Source organism: Amblyomma maculatum, chromosome 6 (genome assembly GCF_055883805.1).
Source record: "Amblyomma maculatum isolate TAMU_Amacu chromosome 6, ASM5588380v1, whole genome shotgun sequence".
NCBI lineage: Eukaryota > Metazoa > Arthropoda > Arachnida > Ixodida > Ixodidae > Amblyomma > Amblyomma maculatum.
In genome coordinates, this window is record NC_139349.1 from 53,621,613 (window position 1) to 53,638,737 (window position 17,125).

A 17,125-nucleotide genomic window follows, 5' to 3' on the forward strand; every position below is an offset into this window, starting at 1 on the left:
TGTACGACTTTTTTTGCAGTGAATATAGACGGGCGAGGAAGTTGTCGAAATTCCTCCTCTCCGGAAAGTCGGAAACCGGTTTCGCGGCAGCTTCCACAGAGCTTGAGAGGGGTGCACAAGACCATCCATTTAGCATCATGGAGTGCCCAGGGAGCCCAAAATGAAAAAGTCTATCAAGTTATTGGCTTGTTTTTTAAAGTTAATCTCCTCGAAACCATGACACATTATAGTTACGAAAAGCGCACAAACAGTCGGTGCTCCATCACTCATCATTGCATGCAAAAATATTTATGCGCCCGCCCTTAACACCGAATAAATCTGAGATTAAGAGGTTCCTTCTCTTCCCTCAATTCGGCACGTGCCGACGCTCCAGAGGAAGAAAACTCGCCCATAGTCGTCGTGCACTTTTAAAGTCGTGAGAATTGGATGCAACGTGCGAACCAGCTTCTAGTAGCAATTTTTAAAAATTGGTGCTATAGAAATATAGCCCACTTAGAGCTTTCAAATTTGAATTTATTACTAAGACCACCTTTGTAGATACGCCGCATTAGAGCATGGCAGTCAGAATCCTTTGATTGCTTTTAATACACACGGGCGTAATGTAGTTCTATTGACGCAATAGCGAAAGGTGCCGTTCACCGATTATCCGGCACCGGCGTTGAGCGAAAATCGCAAGCATGGCGCTGGCAGCTGACATGGCCGTAGGATTTACAGACATTACGTTTTGGTAGGGGCTGCCAACACGGGCTTCTTTCACATGGGTGATATACCAGAATCAGCCTTCCAAGGCCCTTTAATTCACGTTACCCCTAGTAGCCAAGCAGGCACTTTCATACGGCTTGGTAAAAAGTAGGGCATTATATCGCTACGCTATCGCGTCATACCCTTAAAGACTGAGCTTGTGTCACCCATAATGTTTATACTTTTGCAGACTATCCCATATATTTCTAAAAAATTATTTCCGGGCAGTTTTATGGTATACTGAGGTAGCTAGCTCTCTTCTGGCTGGTAGACATAAATACAAAATTGCGGCAATTACATTTTGACACCCTTCGAGATTTCGGCTGTGCTGGAAGCATACCGTGCGCAAGTTCCCAGCTCCTCTGTTCAGAAAAGCCTGCACAGAGAAACCATAATGCCCGGCTATTCATTTGAAACATCCCTTTCTTTGGTTTATTTCTTTTACTGGAGGGTCAAACGACCATAACTGATTGGTAAAACTTATCACTGCTGGTTTCTGGTCACGTTGTGTCGAATCCCTCTGCAGCATTGCACGACTACCTAGGTTATTGCGTAGATGGCATCGCACCACTGAACTAAAATCCACAAAATATATCCTGTCGCATGAGTGAGACAATATTATACCTTAAGACATTGTAAACAATCTCGACTTTAATTGTTCACACAAATGAAGTGACAAAAACAATGATATTTACAACGAGGAAACACACATAGCACACTTTATCAATGAACACGCGCCGATTGCCCACAGTGTTGGCGCATGAGGTAACCATGAAATGGGCAGCTCGCACTGTAGGCAAGAAATCGCGCTTCATGTACCGGCAAACCTATTCGGTGAAATGAAATCAGGGCGTGGTCTCGGGCAACCTTTGATTGCCCCTGCGAGTCATGCTCGAGTGATTTGTACAATGGCATCTGATGAGGTGCTTCACGTTGCCCATCGTTCTTTGGCACGTCTGCAGAAATTTATGTTACCGACCTGAACATGCAAATTCGTTCATTTAACATCGAAGGAAAAAGCCTAGAATTCCTAAAAATACCTGCATGAACGCACTGTCAATGGTTGCCATTTGTTTGTGCGGAAACGTGATTGACAAGTGAGCTTGTGTCTGGTCGAGCGGGTACAACTCGAAATTCTCTGCACGCCTTTGAGACGCCCGAGTTAAAGCTGCACAATTTATGCAAGGTAGAATTTTCCTTATATTATTTCTGCACCCTTATATTTGTTTCGCATCATAGTTCCATGATAAAGCAAAACTGCTGTGACAAAAAAAAAGTTATTGGTACCCTAGCAGAGTTTTGCACACAATACTTATAGTAACCGTACAAAATTTCGAAGGGCGCAGGTTGTGCGATAATTACGACAATGCCGCATTAATATTTTCGCGCGTCTGATGTATGCATTTTCGCATTCGCTTAGAAGGTGAAGCACAGGCTAAAGATTTGAGCAGGTTGGCTAGCATAGTGCGCAGTAACATTACGCTACTGTGCCGATCGTACTGCGCGTTGTGGAAGTGTCACCTGAATGCTACAGCTGACATGCCAAGTATGTGCAGTGATATGTCAACTCAATGCTACACAATAAAACTGCTGAGCTCTGCAAGAATACTAAACATTATACCAAGAGCATTGCCTTCTCTCTCGTCGGAGTCATCTCATCAACAATGTTGCCCATCGCAATGCAAGCCCTAAACGCAACAAAACTCCTCCGAAAGTGCGTTTGACGCACTAAGCTAGACATCTAAGACAAACGAAGAGCATCAAAAAACACGTCATTTGCTTCACCTATACGCTGGTCATTGCATTCACATTCCACAGAACATCAGGAATTTTTCGTTCACGACAGCAACCCTTGGTATTCCACGCATGGCGAAAACAATCGTTCCTTACAAATACATACAAAAAAAAGTACAGGAACTAAGTGGCACTGCTGGCGCTTTGTCCACGGAGAGCATCTCGTTGCCACAAGGCCCTTCTGTCGGCACAACGGGGCCATAATTGAAAAATTGTGCTGTACACCTAGAAATTGCGACTGATTTTTACACATGCACTGCTGGCAGGAAGAGGCGGAAGATTGCCGTGTCCTCGGTAAAGACTGCCGCACCGCACTGTCGTCCTTGAGTTGTTTGTTGCGCTGCCATTACCACCGTCCACGCATTCACTGGTGCTTGTTTCAGGCGCCGCTGGTCTCGTCTTGTTTGGTACATAGGCGGAAACAAGGAGAGAACTGGTCGCACACTGCGCTTATCACTGGTTCTGATTGTGATATATGCTACGTCCTGACTTCAACTTCATTCATCGGAGTCCCCCCGTCGACATAAATGAAAATCCTTAAGAACAGTAGAATTTGAATTTAAAAACGCACCAGACATAATTGTGAGAACTTCATTCCACATTATTACTGCCAAGAAATTTTTCCTAAACTGTTGGCAGTTGGTAACCGTGTACGATACGCTGCATATATACTGCGAATGACGTCTAGATTTCCTTTTAAAGAAGGTGACATGCACTTTAGCATTCATTTAGCTCTCCGTGAAAATCCTTATAACCAGTGATTTAGCAAAACTTATTCGCTCCAAGCCGAAGCTGCGTACTGTTCTAATGCTTTGTCTGTCTAAAGCAAAAACATCGACTATTATTTCACGGAGCCACTAAACGTAAGGCAAAATTTAAACGCCTAGCTTTGCTAACTCCACACATTGGCTGTTGTTCTGGGACTTTAGGCTACCACAGTCTATCACAGTCACTCGCCAACTGTCTCACTCTGCACTGCCGGAGCCGGACGACGATCACTTTACAGGGTCAGTTGTTGACATAAATGTCGACCCAGTCGACGAACTCCGAGACCCGTGTGTAGACTCCGGGCAGTGAAGGCAGCGCGCACTGGACTCCCCACGAGACCAGACCGATGAGGTAGTAGCGGTCGTCCTTCTTGAACGTCAGCGGCCCTCCAGAGTCTCCCTGTAAAGAGCACAAGCGTTAACAAAGACAAATAAATTGGGAGGGTCATTCATGATCGTGCGGCATAATGCCCGCCGCTAACGCAAACTCAATCTGCTGGGCGAGTCGGAGACTTCAGGTACTGGAACCCTATTGGCGTCGAGTCATAACCCGCCACTTGTAGAATGAATGAAAACTGTTTCCGCCGAAAAGAAGCCCTTCATCTCCCGCGAACATTTATGTGTGCCGAAGAATCCACGTCATAATTTGTTTTGAGTCAACCATTAGTATCATTGGCTCCAAAAACACGAGGTGGAAAGGCTGTTTATTAAATGTATGCCTGTACCAGCTTGGCGCCCAGTGAGCATGGCTATGCCACATAGTACGATATTAAGTTCCAATGGTCCTCCATTCTATAGTTGCAGGTATATCAATACGAATGTAAGTACTCAAAATACTGCGTCAACTGCGGTAAAAAAAAATATTCAGCAGGGAAGCTTGGGACCGCCTACGTGCATGAAGGCGAAAGTTCGCTCCTTGGCTTCCTCTTGTACATGTTACAGAAAATAAATAACTGATTATAATTACTCCATCTAAAATGTAACTGATTACAGGGATCAGTTACAGCCCCAGGAATGTAACTGAATAATTACAGCTCTCCTTCGAACGTTATTGCCATTAATTAACTTCTATGAGCTAGCACGGTTGTGCGAAAAAAAATTTCACGTTAATATTCAACAGGGATTGTTTTTCAAGTTCTCTTCGTAGATTTTGCGACGTTTCCTCTTGAAGATAACAGCTGCTATACTAAACGCTCGCAATGTAAGCGCTAGATGGTAGGGTGGTGTTACACCGTACAAACACCTTGCACATCTGCCCTTAGTAACGTCTTCGGACAGGGATTTTCTGGGCCTTGTTCCTCCACGATTACATGTTCTTTCAATATACTGCCAGAAGAGGTCTCAAGCTCAGTTCGAACTGCACAGGTATTATAACGACGCTGTGAGGTCAAAAAACGCTTTCTCTTTTTGAGCACACGAATATAATGCCCTCATGCAGCAAATTTTCTGCTAAACACTACTTTTTCATATTCGTAATTTAAGATATATTTCTAACAAAACTGCCAAACAACGAATTAGCTAGGCACGAAGTATTTCATGGAGCATCCTTATACAGAGCGAGCTGCAACAACGATGAATTCCTTAGATTGCAGCGTGCCAGCAAGCCACGCACAACGTCGTGCGGCCGAACTATTTGACGCAATCATATCGTCGCGGACGCTTCGTTCCAGAAGTCTTTTTTGCAATGAAATATTTGATTACCGGTTATAAGTTACAGGAAGGAAATAATTAAACGCATGAACGGCACTGCTCAAAAACTAATTGAATACAAAACTACGGAAACAGTAATTGCACTGGGTAATCAATGATAAGTAATCAATTATGCAAAACTTTCCTCCTGTGATACACGCCACCACGCAACCGGTAGCGCAATGCCCTCTTATACCCTTGCTTCTCTGATGTCGGCCTATCCACCCTTCTTTCTCTGACAACGCCCGCTGCACTAGATTGCGTGGTGTAGTGAGGCTATTAAGGCATACAATTGAAGGTGCAGTTTCAAAAATGTGCGGCTCAAGGGTTTTTCCTCCAAGTCCCGCAACGGGGCTCGTTGCGCATCTCCAGCGTTCGGAATACCCATATAGATGAGAATCCTGGTCATCAATCTTCCCTAGCTTACCTATAGTATATTCTAGCATCGCTTCCAGGAGCCCCGTAACAAAGTTAGAGGCGAACCCGTTGAGCCGTATATTTTTGACAAATACTGTACATATGTCGTCAGTTCGAATCTATCGTGAACTAGAGTAGCAGATGCATGCCAGCCGGGAAGGAGATAGTACGACAGCACTCTGAATTGTGCATCAAGAACAGCTGCGCCACAATTTTGATAAGAAAGGGGGGGGATCTCTAGAGCCACATAAAGGTCCGTTAATGATGCCGTATACATACGAGCAAAATGGGGAACGAGAGTTGGTGGTTGCTCCTGGCCCTACGGGGCTGGGAGATAACTGCCGCTTGCGGCGGAGGCTAGCCTGCCGCCATTTTTTATCTGTTGTAGGCCGTCATTGCACCCGCTACCGCTTCGGTAGGGGACGACGGCTGCTGCCCCAAAGCGCGTCTTTCTCTCTCCCTCTTCTTTTCCCTCATTTCTTCGCTATTTTCTCTTCTGTCCGCACGAGGCAGCGGAAGTGGCTCAGCTACAAAGCCAGTAGCAAGCCCATGCATTTTCTTTTCCTTCTTCCTACAGTCGCAACAACAATAACAAAGGGGGAACTGGCATGCCATGGTCTTACTCGCCGCTTCAGTGGAGAGTGGGATGACGCTCACTAACTATTTGTCATGAACTACATATGCTCTATTATGTTTCTACGTTGTGGTGATGTCACGAAATCAAGTTATATTTTTGGCATCGTTTTCTGCTAACACCACTCATGAGGCAAGTAATACTTCCGCCTTAAAGGGCAACTCCGGTGGTTTTTTCATCATTTTGTGTTTTTAATTGAATTACATTCCTCGGCACGTCCTGACTCCAACACAAAAAACCGTTTTCCAAAGTTCCAATTAGAAGTATTTTTAAAAAAGAAAAGCAGCAAATCGAAACCGAAACTGATTTCACGGCCAGAAACGACGTCACATTTGACGAAATGGTGACGTCACACTCAGTATTAGAAAAACACTCGTACGTGCGTTGGATTGTGAAAATAAAGTATGGAAATCATGACGCACTGCATAAAATGTCTGGGGTAGTTCAATATAAGCCTCACAATTTCATAATCACGCGGGAAGTAGACATTAACGCCTGTATACTGTTTGTGACGTCAGAAACTCAGTGTTGCCCGCAGAAATACTCTCAACTTAAGCCATGAAAATGGCATATTTTAAAGTCGTATTGCGCGTGAACGGATTATCGTATGACACCCAAATTTTGTAGAATGCGTCAGGACGGAGAGAAGAACCTGTGGTAAAAGTTTTACTACAATATTCGAATGTCAAAAAACCCCCGGAGTTGCCCTTTAAAGACTAGCTAAACTGACACTGTCAGTGACCTAGAAAATTGTTCAAACCTGCAATTGTCCAGAAAATTGAATGCACGAGCAAAAATCAAAGAATTGTCGGCAATAATATTTCAAAATTGCCGAAGTTGGGGAGGATGGCCAACTAAAGTTAACTCCATGGTCTGCTGTTAATGGCAACAGAACGGTGAGAGCCCCGCGCGGACACCGAATCACGTCGGCATGACAAAACGCGCGACGTCATATAACCTTCGAGCTGCGTTTTCCCGCTGGCCACGAAGTGAGCACTCCGTACGTTTGTTTCTTTTGTATCGGTTGCCGTTTTGGCCCAGTAAATGATAGCGATGTTCCGCGAAATGCCGCGCGTCGACTGGGTCGCGCGGCATTTTCCGCGAAATAAGCCGGAACCATTAGCAAACGGAGTTTGTGCACTTTGCAGAAGATATTTGCAAACGCTTAGCGAAAGCACCAGATGCTCGGAAGAGGAATGTGGTATAGCCATACATGTTCAAGAGTTGGGAAAGAAGCACTGACTGCGTCGCGAGGCTTTTTCTGCAGGATAAAAAGAAAATTACTTTTTTAAGCAGGCAGAGCAAATCTGTTGTGATTGCAGTGATTGTAATATTGCTGCGAACTATCGTAATGTGATTGTTTCAGCCAACAGGCGCAGGCATGTGTTCTTATCAGTTTGCTTTACCGCGCAGAATGATGTTTTAGGCAATGGCGTAAAGGTTTTGTCGTTTGTTCATGCTCAAAGCGGCCGGACACGGCTTTATCATTTTCCACGTGCATAAGCAATAATGGCCTTCTATGTGGACATTCAAATGATATCATTTTGTTATCTTTTACGATTTCGTTATAAACTAATTAAAGTGTCGTTGGGCTGTACATGAAAAACTTGTTAGCCGAAACATGTTAACGTGCGAACGTGAATAGTGGCAAGGTAGTGCTTGCAGGGTGGGAGAAAAACCCTGCCAAAGCGCTAGAGGAGTCTCGAATATCAGTCTGCCTATCAGCGAAACCCATTATAACCGTTATCGGTTCCTATTGATACCCTGGTTTCAAAAAGTTCGCAACTGACCGGCAGTTGTAGGCCAATTGTTAACCGATAGACCGACATTGTTGTTGGAGTACATTGTTCACGGAAGTCTACTGGTAACCGTGCGGCAGTGACCCGTACAGAATTAACATTTGAACCGCCCACGTACCTGGCACGAATCTCTGCCGCCCTCCTGGTAGCCGGCGCAAAGCATCGTGTCGAAGATCTGCTCCCGGCGCCCCTTGTCCTTGAACCACTTCCTGCATTTCTCGGTCTCGAGCACTTCCACGCTGACCTTTTGCAGGACGTTGGGAATGTAGGATTGGCCTGCAAATCGTGAGGCAAAAGATTTACGATTGTCTTTGCAAGCCTCGGTGACAGCAGCCTTTCCATCAGGTGTTCACTTTGCAAATGACCCACGCTAACTAGTCATGTCTACCACGTGCGTGCCGCTGTACTCCATTGCACAAGAACTTCGAAGGACTACCAACCATGATGACGAGTCTAAGAATGTGGCAGGAACATCACGCTATTTTGATTGGGCGAGGTTTCCTTTCGTATAAAGCTGCAAACAGCTTGTGAAACGGAGTATATATCACTTTGTTTTAAATGTTACCTGTTATATTCCTTTATTTGAAAGCAAAGACATAATATGGCACGTGTACTTTCGTCATGTAATAAAGCAGTAATAGTTATTCAGGAAGAAAAGTCGTGTAGATGGCAGTCAGAACGTACGCATTTAGTTGTATAGCGAGTAGAAAAAGTTACTGAGCTTATAGAACCCATTTCGTATTGAAAAGTATATACTGTTAGGTATAATTAACGAACGTAAGCCACTGCTTCGCACTGCTCTCAGAACTGTGTATTACCTTTACGTCAAATTTTATATGCCAAAATAGCTTTACTAGCAGGGCTAACGGATAAGTTTAAACTTGCGGGACAGTTTTAGCAACAGCTGTGGACGCTTAATTTTCCTCGCGGCATATTGCAGTAAAAAATTACGAGTGACATGAATTCATATGTAATTATAGAGCATCGTATCGACGCTTTCTCCCTTGCTACCAAAAAGGGCGCAAAACCGTTGGAACGGGAGTTTAACAATCGTAACTGTAAAAGGAAATATATTTTTGTGCTCTCGCCCTGCGGCTGTGCATTACTTCGCTTTGGCCGTACCTGCCTCATTGCACAGTAACCTTTCTCTTCCCACGGAAGCAACCCTCCGCATATAACACCCCTAGCAACCACCCTGTGGTAACGCCTACTTCTACTACTACTAGCAGAGCTATATGAATAGCTTATTAAAATATTTTGCTCTTAACTAAATGCAGGCCTCCATCAAAATTAAGCTCAATTTATTGCCGATCTAGCAAGCGGCGAAAGCGACCTGGGCCCGTATTCCGAGTTAGCGTCGTTATCGAAATGTCGCTATCTCACGTGACCTCGAGCCAGCTGATTGGTCGAAACGGCGGAACCGGTTACGGAACCGGATGAGGTGGAAACATGTTCCGGCGTTTTCACCAATCTGATGACACGAGGTCGGGGAGATAGCGACACTTTCGATAACGACGCAAACTCGGAATACGGGCCCTGGTTCAAGTCTAGCTGAGGATGAGCGTGATAACAGTCCTTGGTAATATCCGTGGCTGCAATGCCGTGTGTACTGTGTGCATGTGCCGCTAGGTGGCGCCGTTGCTTCCCTGCCTGGCTATATATTTGTGTTCAATAAAGCCTGGAAGTCTTGCCTGCTGATGGATGTATAAAACTTTAGTTAAGCAAAGGAGTTTGGGACTCGCAGATCCATGGGCCCCCGCACAGCCCCACTGCACTCAGTGGCGTAGCGTCTTGTTCGGCGTTTGTGCTTGCAGAAGCACATCCCGCTACACCTTATACTTCTAACAAAGGCACTCTTTGCTAGATATTAAATGCAAGTCATCGTCATCACTTACCGTATTTGAGACGGCCCCAGCCAGACACGGTGGCAAAGCCGCCCGTGAAGTTCTCCCCTTTCTTTGGCAAGCAGATAGGGATGATGTGCTCCCTAAAGACCACCGGGTGCGACAACTCCAACAGCGCGATGTCGTTCTTGAAGTTTCGGCGGTCGAAAGCTTCGTTCACGATCTTTCGCCGCACCGTGTACTCCTCGTGCGGGAAACGTTCCGTCGTGTCCCGGATGCTGTGCTCGCCCAACCGTATCCGAAGGTTCGACGCCGGCGTCCTGCGGAAGCAAGAGACGTGAAATGGTTCCGGCGTACCGGAATTGAAAAACGCGCGGACTTCACGATCAGTCCGAATGTGTAACGCGCATGACGTCACTTGTGAATTCGTTAGGTTTCTTTTTTACCCTTCAGGTATCCACTTTCAGCAAACGGAGCCCTCTTGAATAAAGCACGTGGTACAAAAGATACGCACTGAACCAGATGAAGTCCGTGCTGGATTTGGGTTTTAGTGCGAGAACTAGTGTTCTGCAGTTAGCACTGGGCTTTTTTTTTTTTTCTCTGATAGAATCACGGTGCAGTAGGCTTTGGAGCGTCGCGCATATCAGTATATCTAGTGTGACGATACTCGCAGAAAGGTATTACGCACGTGAGCCTCACTTACCTGTCGACGCAGTGCGCTGCGGTGAGTACCCAGCGCTCGTGCACCAGCGCTCCGCCGCAGGAGATCTTCTGCGACAGGAAGCTCCTCTTCACGACGGCTGCCTAAAAGGGAATTCAATGGAAACGCTTTCGACTATGAACGTCCAGCTCGGTTGACGTTGAAGAACAGAAGTATAAACAATCCACTCCACGAACAGGTGCATCAGTACTCGAGTGCGTCAGTGGGCGGATGCAAAATCATACAGGTGCACGGTGCAAAACTCGTGGGGATAGGAAAGTTTTAAGAAAAGCGGCACGCGTAACCTGATGAACACCAATAATGTTAAAGTTTGAATGACGGGGAAGTTCGTAGCGTACAAAATAGAGGCTGCAGTGAAAGAATGCCGTGTCACGTTAGTTTAGTCATCGCGTTTTGCATTATACGAAAGAAATGTTAGAACTTCATCCAGACGAGCAGCTCATACGTCAGCAGGTCTCTGATATCTAGTATTAGGCGGCTAAAATGAAATAGCTTGCCACAGAGGAAGAATTGAAGCGGGCGCTGACAGGTTTTGTTCCCTGCGTGCGGTACAAGCAAGTAAGCACATTTGACTTCGCTTGTCACGAGAACGCTCGCTAAGGCGCTAGCTGCTGCAGATTTTAATATTTTTGCATTTCTTTTTTACTTCTTAAGTCGTATTTCTTTATTTCCCTGAGCACCCTTCAACGTCCTTACGCTAGACAAGGAGAATTGTGGACACGTTCGCAAGAAGTTGGCGTAGGCTACATGAAATATCACTTCTGACTATTCGGCCAGTCTATAGTTTTTTAAATGAAGGCAATAAATACAATGGAAAAGTCGGGGAAGAGTAGAGGGTTAACAAGCTCAGCAGGGTCACAGTTCGATTTCTGATGTGGACACGCTTTTTCTTCATAAATGTCACATCATATGAGGATGCATGCTCTAGTGATGCGGTTTCGTGAAACGCTCTGATCAAGCCACTAATGATGGAGAAATGCTCTTGCACTAATTTTTTTTTATGCCGGGATGAGGGAAGGGAGAACCCTGTACAGGCGCCCAAATCTTTAACTGGCGTGCGCGAGCGGCGACTTTTCTGTGCGTCAGCGCCATATGACGGAGCGTGCTTTGTGAGCATGCGCTTAGCCTCATCCTGTTTCCAACTTCGCTCCGTCATATGGCGCTGACGCACAGAAAAGTCGCCGCTCGCGCACGCCAGTTAAAGATTTGGGCGCCTGTACATCATGCAATAGTGACCACTGCAATAAATGTAAAGATGGGAAACAAAAGATAACAAACTAGTACTCTATAAGCAAAACGCATCATCAGGTCTTCAGCAAGCTCACGATAATCAAACTATAATGTTTAGGAGCATGCTAAGCATAAATGAATAAAAGGCTATTAAGTGGACATTAATCGTGCCCGCAACGCGCAGACGCACCAGTTATTTAAATATTGTATTCATGTTCATAGACATTTCAAGAGAACACACGAGCGTCACTGATCGACTGACATTGACACTGCGAGAGTGGTGTATCTCAAAAAGCTATTACCAAGAGCCCTGGAATATGCAAGGAGCAGTGAGGCAATATTATAAACAGCGTTAGGCCGACATGCGGAGGCATCTGAGGGATGTCATTCCAGCTGAATGAAATGAGTGCTTGGGAGGCGAATCGGGAGCTGGAGCGAGGGAGGGTAGCGCATGAAATCATCTCTCACCTGCCATGGCTGCTGACCAAATTTTGCGCTTTCGCCACCAACCACTTTGGAATTGCGCAGATAGGTTTTGCCGCACACTGGAACGAAGTTGTAACGTGATAAACAAACACAAAATAACGAAAGCACTGCCAACAAACTACACAAGACAAGATGACGTTGAACTCTCGTCATGCATGGCAATCGTTGTGAAAAAAAAAAAAAAAAACTGTTTTATGTTAATTTGTGCCGTTCGGACCATTAAGCGGTTCATGGTTATATTTTGCTCCGCGGTTTGGCAAACAAAACTGGATTGTCGTTGCTCAAGGGAAATGCACTTCTTGAAACTCACTAAAATTAATCGTGTGACAAGGGTTTAAGTCACTCAAGTGTTTTGTATTTTCAACATCGGTGGGGAAACCACAAGCAAACAAGTCTCGTGAAATAAAGACTAAACTGTTGTGTGCAGCCTCTCAGCCCTTAGAGGGCTCTCAGGGGGCAGAGCGCCCTCCGATCCTTAGCAGTGTTGAGCGAATTAAAATGGCCCCCGCACCGACGAAGGTCTCAGCACAGTGAAATTGCGTGAAGTGTTGCTTTTATCTTGACTTAACACTTAAGTAAAGCTTAATAGCAGACACTTTGTGCGAAACTTGATGAAGGCATAAGTAAAGCAGAGGCTTAAGACGATGCAGTGTTTAACTATCACTTCATGAAAACTAAAGATGGCGCGCGTGATGCTTGAAACAAAATATTTATCCAGACATCGCCCAAGCTATTCTGAACTTGACGTAAAGTGCGTAAATGGAACACCTTTGTGTGCATTTGCTTTCGCAGAAATGGATGATTTTATGCCCGGTGATATAGCTTTAGTTCAGTTTTCTTTTGCGCCCGCGTCTTGCTGCGATACTGCTTTTAAGCATGTGACGTTTTACTTCTCACTGATATCGTTGTGTGAAATGTAGTACGAGAGGAGGTTGAAGCGTGAATAGGATTTAATATTATATTCAGCGCCATTCCTGTGTCTCGGAGCTACTTTATCCCCACTCGTTTTAGCGTTGCCAAGTTTGTTCACGCATGAACCGACCGTCTCAAACGAACATCTTGCTCGATATTTAAACTGACAAAATGAACGCGGTCAGTAATGCGCAAGGCCAGTGCCGCAGAAATTCTTACGTGCGTCCTTAACCATCCCGGCTTTGGAAGGCTCGGCGTTCCTCGGCACGCAACAGCTCCAGATGACTCCGCCGTTGCACAGATCTACGGGCCGCTTGCCTTGGATCCAGCAGCTGATGCCCAGGCCGCACGAGAACTCGTTACCGCGGTAGAAGCACTTCTGCGGGAACGCTGTCGGAGACGAAGCACAGGCGAGAGGGGAAAGGAAAAGAGGGTGAAAGAGAGAAGGAAAACAGACAAAGATAATATAGCCAGATAGTAAAGAACACTTGCTAGTTTTGTTGATACAAGGTGCAGTCATGACGATCAAGAATTTAGAGCGCCTTAGTTATCGCCATTTTTAAGATAGAACTAAACCGGCAAGCTTTTCTTTTCTTTTTTTTTTTAAGGAAAGGCAGCAAATTCGCTTACATGCTTCAGAGACAACGATGTGCATGCATTTTTTTTCTCGAAAAGTAACGGTAATGGCACATTAATTATCTGACATGCCATTTTTGCGCCGAAATTTTTTTTTTCGCCCTAATAGTATATTTAAGCCAAAATATTGAATTTTTGTAGCTTTCCCAGCGAAAATAATACTGTACCTTTTTGCAGGCATGTGCAAAACTTCTTACAAAGTGCCATAACTGACGGAAAAAGCGGCTTCGAACTTTGAAGGCTTATTCAAAAAGCGCCAGAAAACCTGTGAAAATTATATTATATCTGTTGCGGAGTTGCGCATTAGATATTAAATTGAGGGGTGGGGTGGCGGGTGGGGGGGGGGGGGGGATGTTAAAACTAGTGACAAAATATGTCGGCACAAGAATGGCGGACGATGTGTTCCACTACTCAATATTCCGTGAAATATTAAGGTTTTCGCTTTATGGCACACACACAAAACACCTCATTTGAGACACGAAGAATGCTAACTTCTTATCAGTGCCAGGTGCAGCCACTCCGATAAAAATGAGCGAGTTCGTTTTTGACACAAGTGTGCACATAGCGCGTTAAACCGTTGTGTTGAGGCAGTATCGCTGTTGCCGCGCTTATCCCTTGCTGCACATCTTTGCGCATCACTTCGCTGAATGCTTTTTTTTTTCATAATTATTCTAGACATTGAACGTGAAAGTGGAATCACTGGGCCAAGCGAAAGAACAAGATCGGCCGAGAAAAAGGTAATAGCAACTTCAATATTTGGATTGCACGATATAGGCAGACATTTACGACTCCATCTGTGGCTCGCGATATCTATTGCTATGTTTCTATCTTGCAGATAGAAGAGAGAATAAGTACACATTGTGCTGTTAGGTGCACTGAAAAGCTGCTGGGTCTGCTGCGCTGCCTATTTGTGAGCTATTTGCCTACGCCTGCAAGGAAAGCACTCTCTAATTACTATAACACAGTGGGAATTATTTGTGCTTGAGAAAACAGACACAAAGCTCAGACCGCTTTGTGAGACGGGCGCGGTTTTCCAATTTCGCCCTGCATCTTTTTCCTAAGCCTTAATTCGCAATTATAGTTTGTCAGGTATGCGAGTAACGAAACACCTTGGATTTTTGTGCTTGCCTTGACTGATAACACATTCAGCATTCCTGACGAGAAGGGCGGAGGCGAAGAGAAAAAGCACTGTTCTATCGACTGCAGCGCTCCAGTCAAGTTTGAGTAACATCGTTTCTAAGTGTACTTTGTGTCCCTAACACGCGGCAGCGATTCTGGAGGCCAACTGACGTCAGAAAATAACAGTTCAGTAACAGTAGGCGCAAGTTCAGCATTCCTGACGAGAAGGGGGGAGGCGAAGAGAAAAAGCACTGTTCTATCGACTGTAGCGCTCGAGTCAAGTTTGAGTAACATCGTTTCTAAGTGTACTTTGTGTCCCTAACACGCGGCAGCGATTCTGGAGGCCAACTGACGTCAGAAAATAACAGTTCAGTAACAGTAGGCGCAAGTTCAGCATTCCTGACGAGAAGGGGGGAGGCGAAGAGAAAAAGCACTGTTCTATCGACTGCAGCGCTCGAGTCAAGTTTGAGTAACATCGTTTCTAAGTGTACTTTGTGTCCCTAACACGCGGCAGCGATTCTGGAGGCCAACTGACGTCAGAAAATAACAACAGTTCAGTAACAGTAGGCGCAAGTTCTTGCTAGCGGAGCACTTCTTTTTAGGACACTGTCATCATCTTCAACAAGAAGAGTCAAGTTATGTTTATTGTAGGATAAAGAACTCTTCAAGTTACACCCAGCTGTCTCCTCCTTTACGTAGCCATGTTATTTCGACACATTTCCCGAGTCCGTCACTCCACTCTACTAGACTACATTGAACTTAGTTCTCCTTTGCCTGGTACCCTCTATTAATTTCAGGTTATACCACTGGTTGTCAGGTAATGACGTATGTCTTGCACGTGTCTATTTATTTTTGGATATATTTTCTTCAACTTGTGTTTGTTCTCAAATCTTTGCTTCTCGGTTCCTGTGTCTTTATTTTAGACCTATAAATTAAATCTTTTTCCATCGCTGCCTACACTGATCTTGGCCCCATTTATAGAATTTCTGATACCCTTCAAAATTTGATTCCGTTGGTTAGCACTGATAGCATGCGTGGACAGTGTAGTTCCTTCTCAATGATATCGGTAAGTCGCCGCCCATAGCGTCAGATTTCCAGTCCAAATGCGCTCGAGCACGCTGTTTGCTCTTGTTTCCTGGAACTGAACCTACGTTGATTACTTAGTTCAGAAAGCTGTCTTATCATGAACAAATCTTATCGAGATGCGGGTTCGCAGAAATAAAATTATTGCCGCATCGCCACGCAAAGCGGGTGAGAGACCTAGTAGCGTACGGAAACACGTGTGGTCTATTAGCTAGAACCACGGTGTAACAACGAATATCAGCTACCTGCCTAGCTAAGGAACATTTTATTTTTTTTTCATGAATCCACATTCTGTAAAATTCCTTCATGACATGCGCTAGATTGTTACCATTTCTAGTATCTTGTTAAATATTGCAAGTTGGGTATCATTTGATCAACTGTTGTTGGTGGTATTGAATAATTCACTACCCTGCAATGTATGACCCGATATGCCTATAAGGACAACACCGTCCCTGGATTGGAGCGTGATGAGGAACTTCCCTTTAGCCATTACCACCCGTTCATCGCACTTCGACTCTCTGACTGCTTCCTGCAGCTACGCAGTTTCCGATAAGCTCGCCCCACCGGTGGCTTATGCAATTTTGATGAGTTTTGATATCCAAGGAACTAAGCATGCAGAAGTTTGGCTGTGCATGCTACACGCATGCAAAGACAGCATGTGCGCGATGGGAGCCCTATCGGTGCATGCTTCAGTGGGAAGCCGTCGCGGCGGCGCATGCGCACTTCAGCGTACATCTCGTCAGGAGCAACTCACACAAAATATATCGCGCCACGTTGATGATATTGGTAAGGGTTTGGACATCGAGCGCCTTGCCGCGTCCCTCTGCTGCCACGGGGTAGGGGGAGGTCCAGGGATTGTCGAGCGGACCGGTTGGCTGCCAGGCGCTGTTACCTTGGCGCAGGAGGCCGCCGCCGCCATGGCTCTCTGGCAGGCCCCCCGCGTCCGTCGCGGCGCCCAGGCAGCAGAGCGTCACCAGCACCGCCGTAACCGCCGCCACCAGTGACGTCACGGCCGTCCAGCGCCCCGGGCACATGCTGCGGAAAGGAGTATGCAAGAAGCAACATTAGAGAAATCAGTGGCGCAGGTCCGTGGTGGTTACTTGGACACAAACGACGTTGAGGATGGACGAGTTCTATGCAGTTTTCATCTGACGGTCTTACAAGGCCTAGTTTCGGTGCTGCGCCGGTGCCAGTTGATGGCTTATAGCTAATACGCAGCAGCGAACTGCTCACCGACGCGTGTATGTATGCGC

The 17,125-nt window shown here is 45.6% G+C and overlaps 1 protein-coding gene across 1 annotated transcript; it reads right to left on the reverse strand.

Annotated features, from left to right (window-relative positions):
- Positions 1-1,372: 1,372 nt before the first annotated feature.
- LOC146185759 (trypsin-1-like) lies at positions 1,373-16,906 on the reverse strand. Its single transcript, XM_084606679.1, has 7 exons — positions 16,627-16,906; positions 13,254-13,424; positions 12,105-12,181; positions 10,389-10,489; positions 9,737-10,005; positions 7,960-8,117; positions 1,373-3,702 (listed from the first exon to the last, which is right to left on the reverse strand). The coding sequence occupies exons 1-7, from the start codon at positions 16,904-16,906 to the stop codon at positions 3,544-3,546; spliced, it is 1,215 nt and encodes a 404-aa protein (XP_084462805.1). The 3' UTR covers positions 1,373-3,543.
- Positions 16,907-17,125: the final 219 nt, after the last annotated feature.

What these genes read in the sequence shown, in the direction of transcription:
- LOC146185759 (XM_084606679.1), bottom strand. Translation starts at nt 16,906, where the DNA reads ATGTGCCCGGGGCGCTGGACGGCCGTGACGTCACTGGTGGCGGCGGTT. An exon ending in GCAGCGCACTGCGTCGACAG is followed by an intron (nt 10,006 to 10,388) that starts GTAAGTGAGGCT and finishes TTGCTTCCGCAG; the next exon opens with GACGCCGGCGTCGAACCTTC. An exon ending in CTGGGGCCGTCTCAAATACG is followed by an intron (nt 8,118 to 9,736) that starts GTAAGTGATGAC and finishes CACGATTTGCAG; the next exon opens with GCCAATCCTACATTCCCAAC.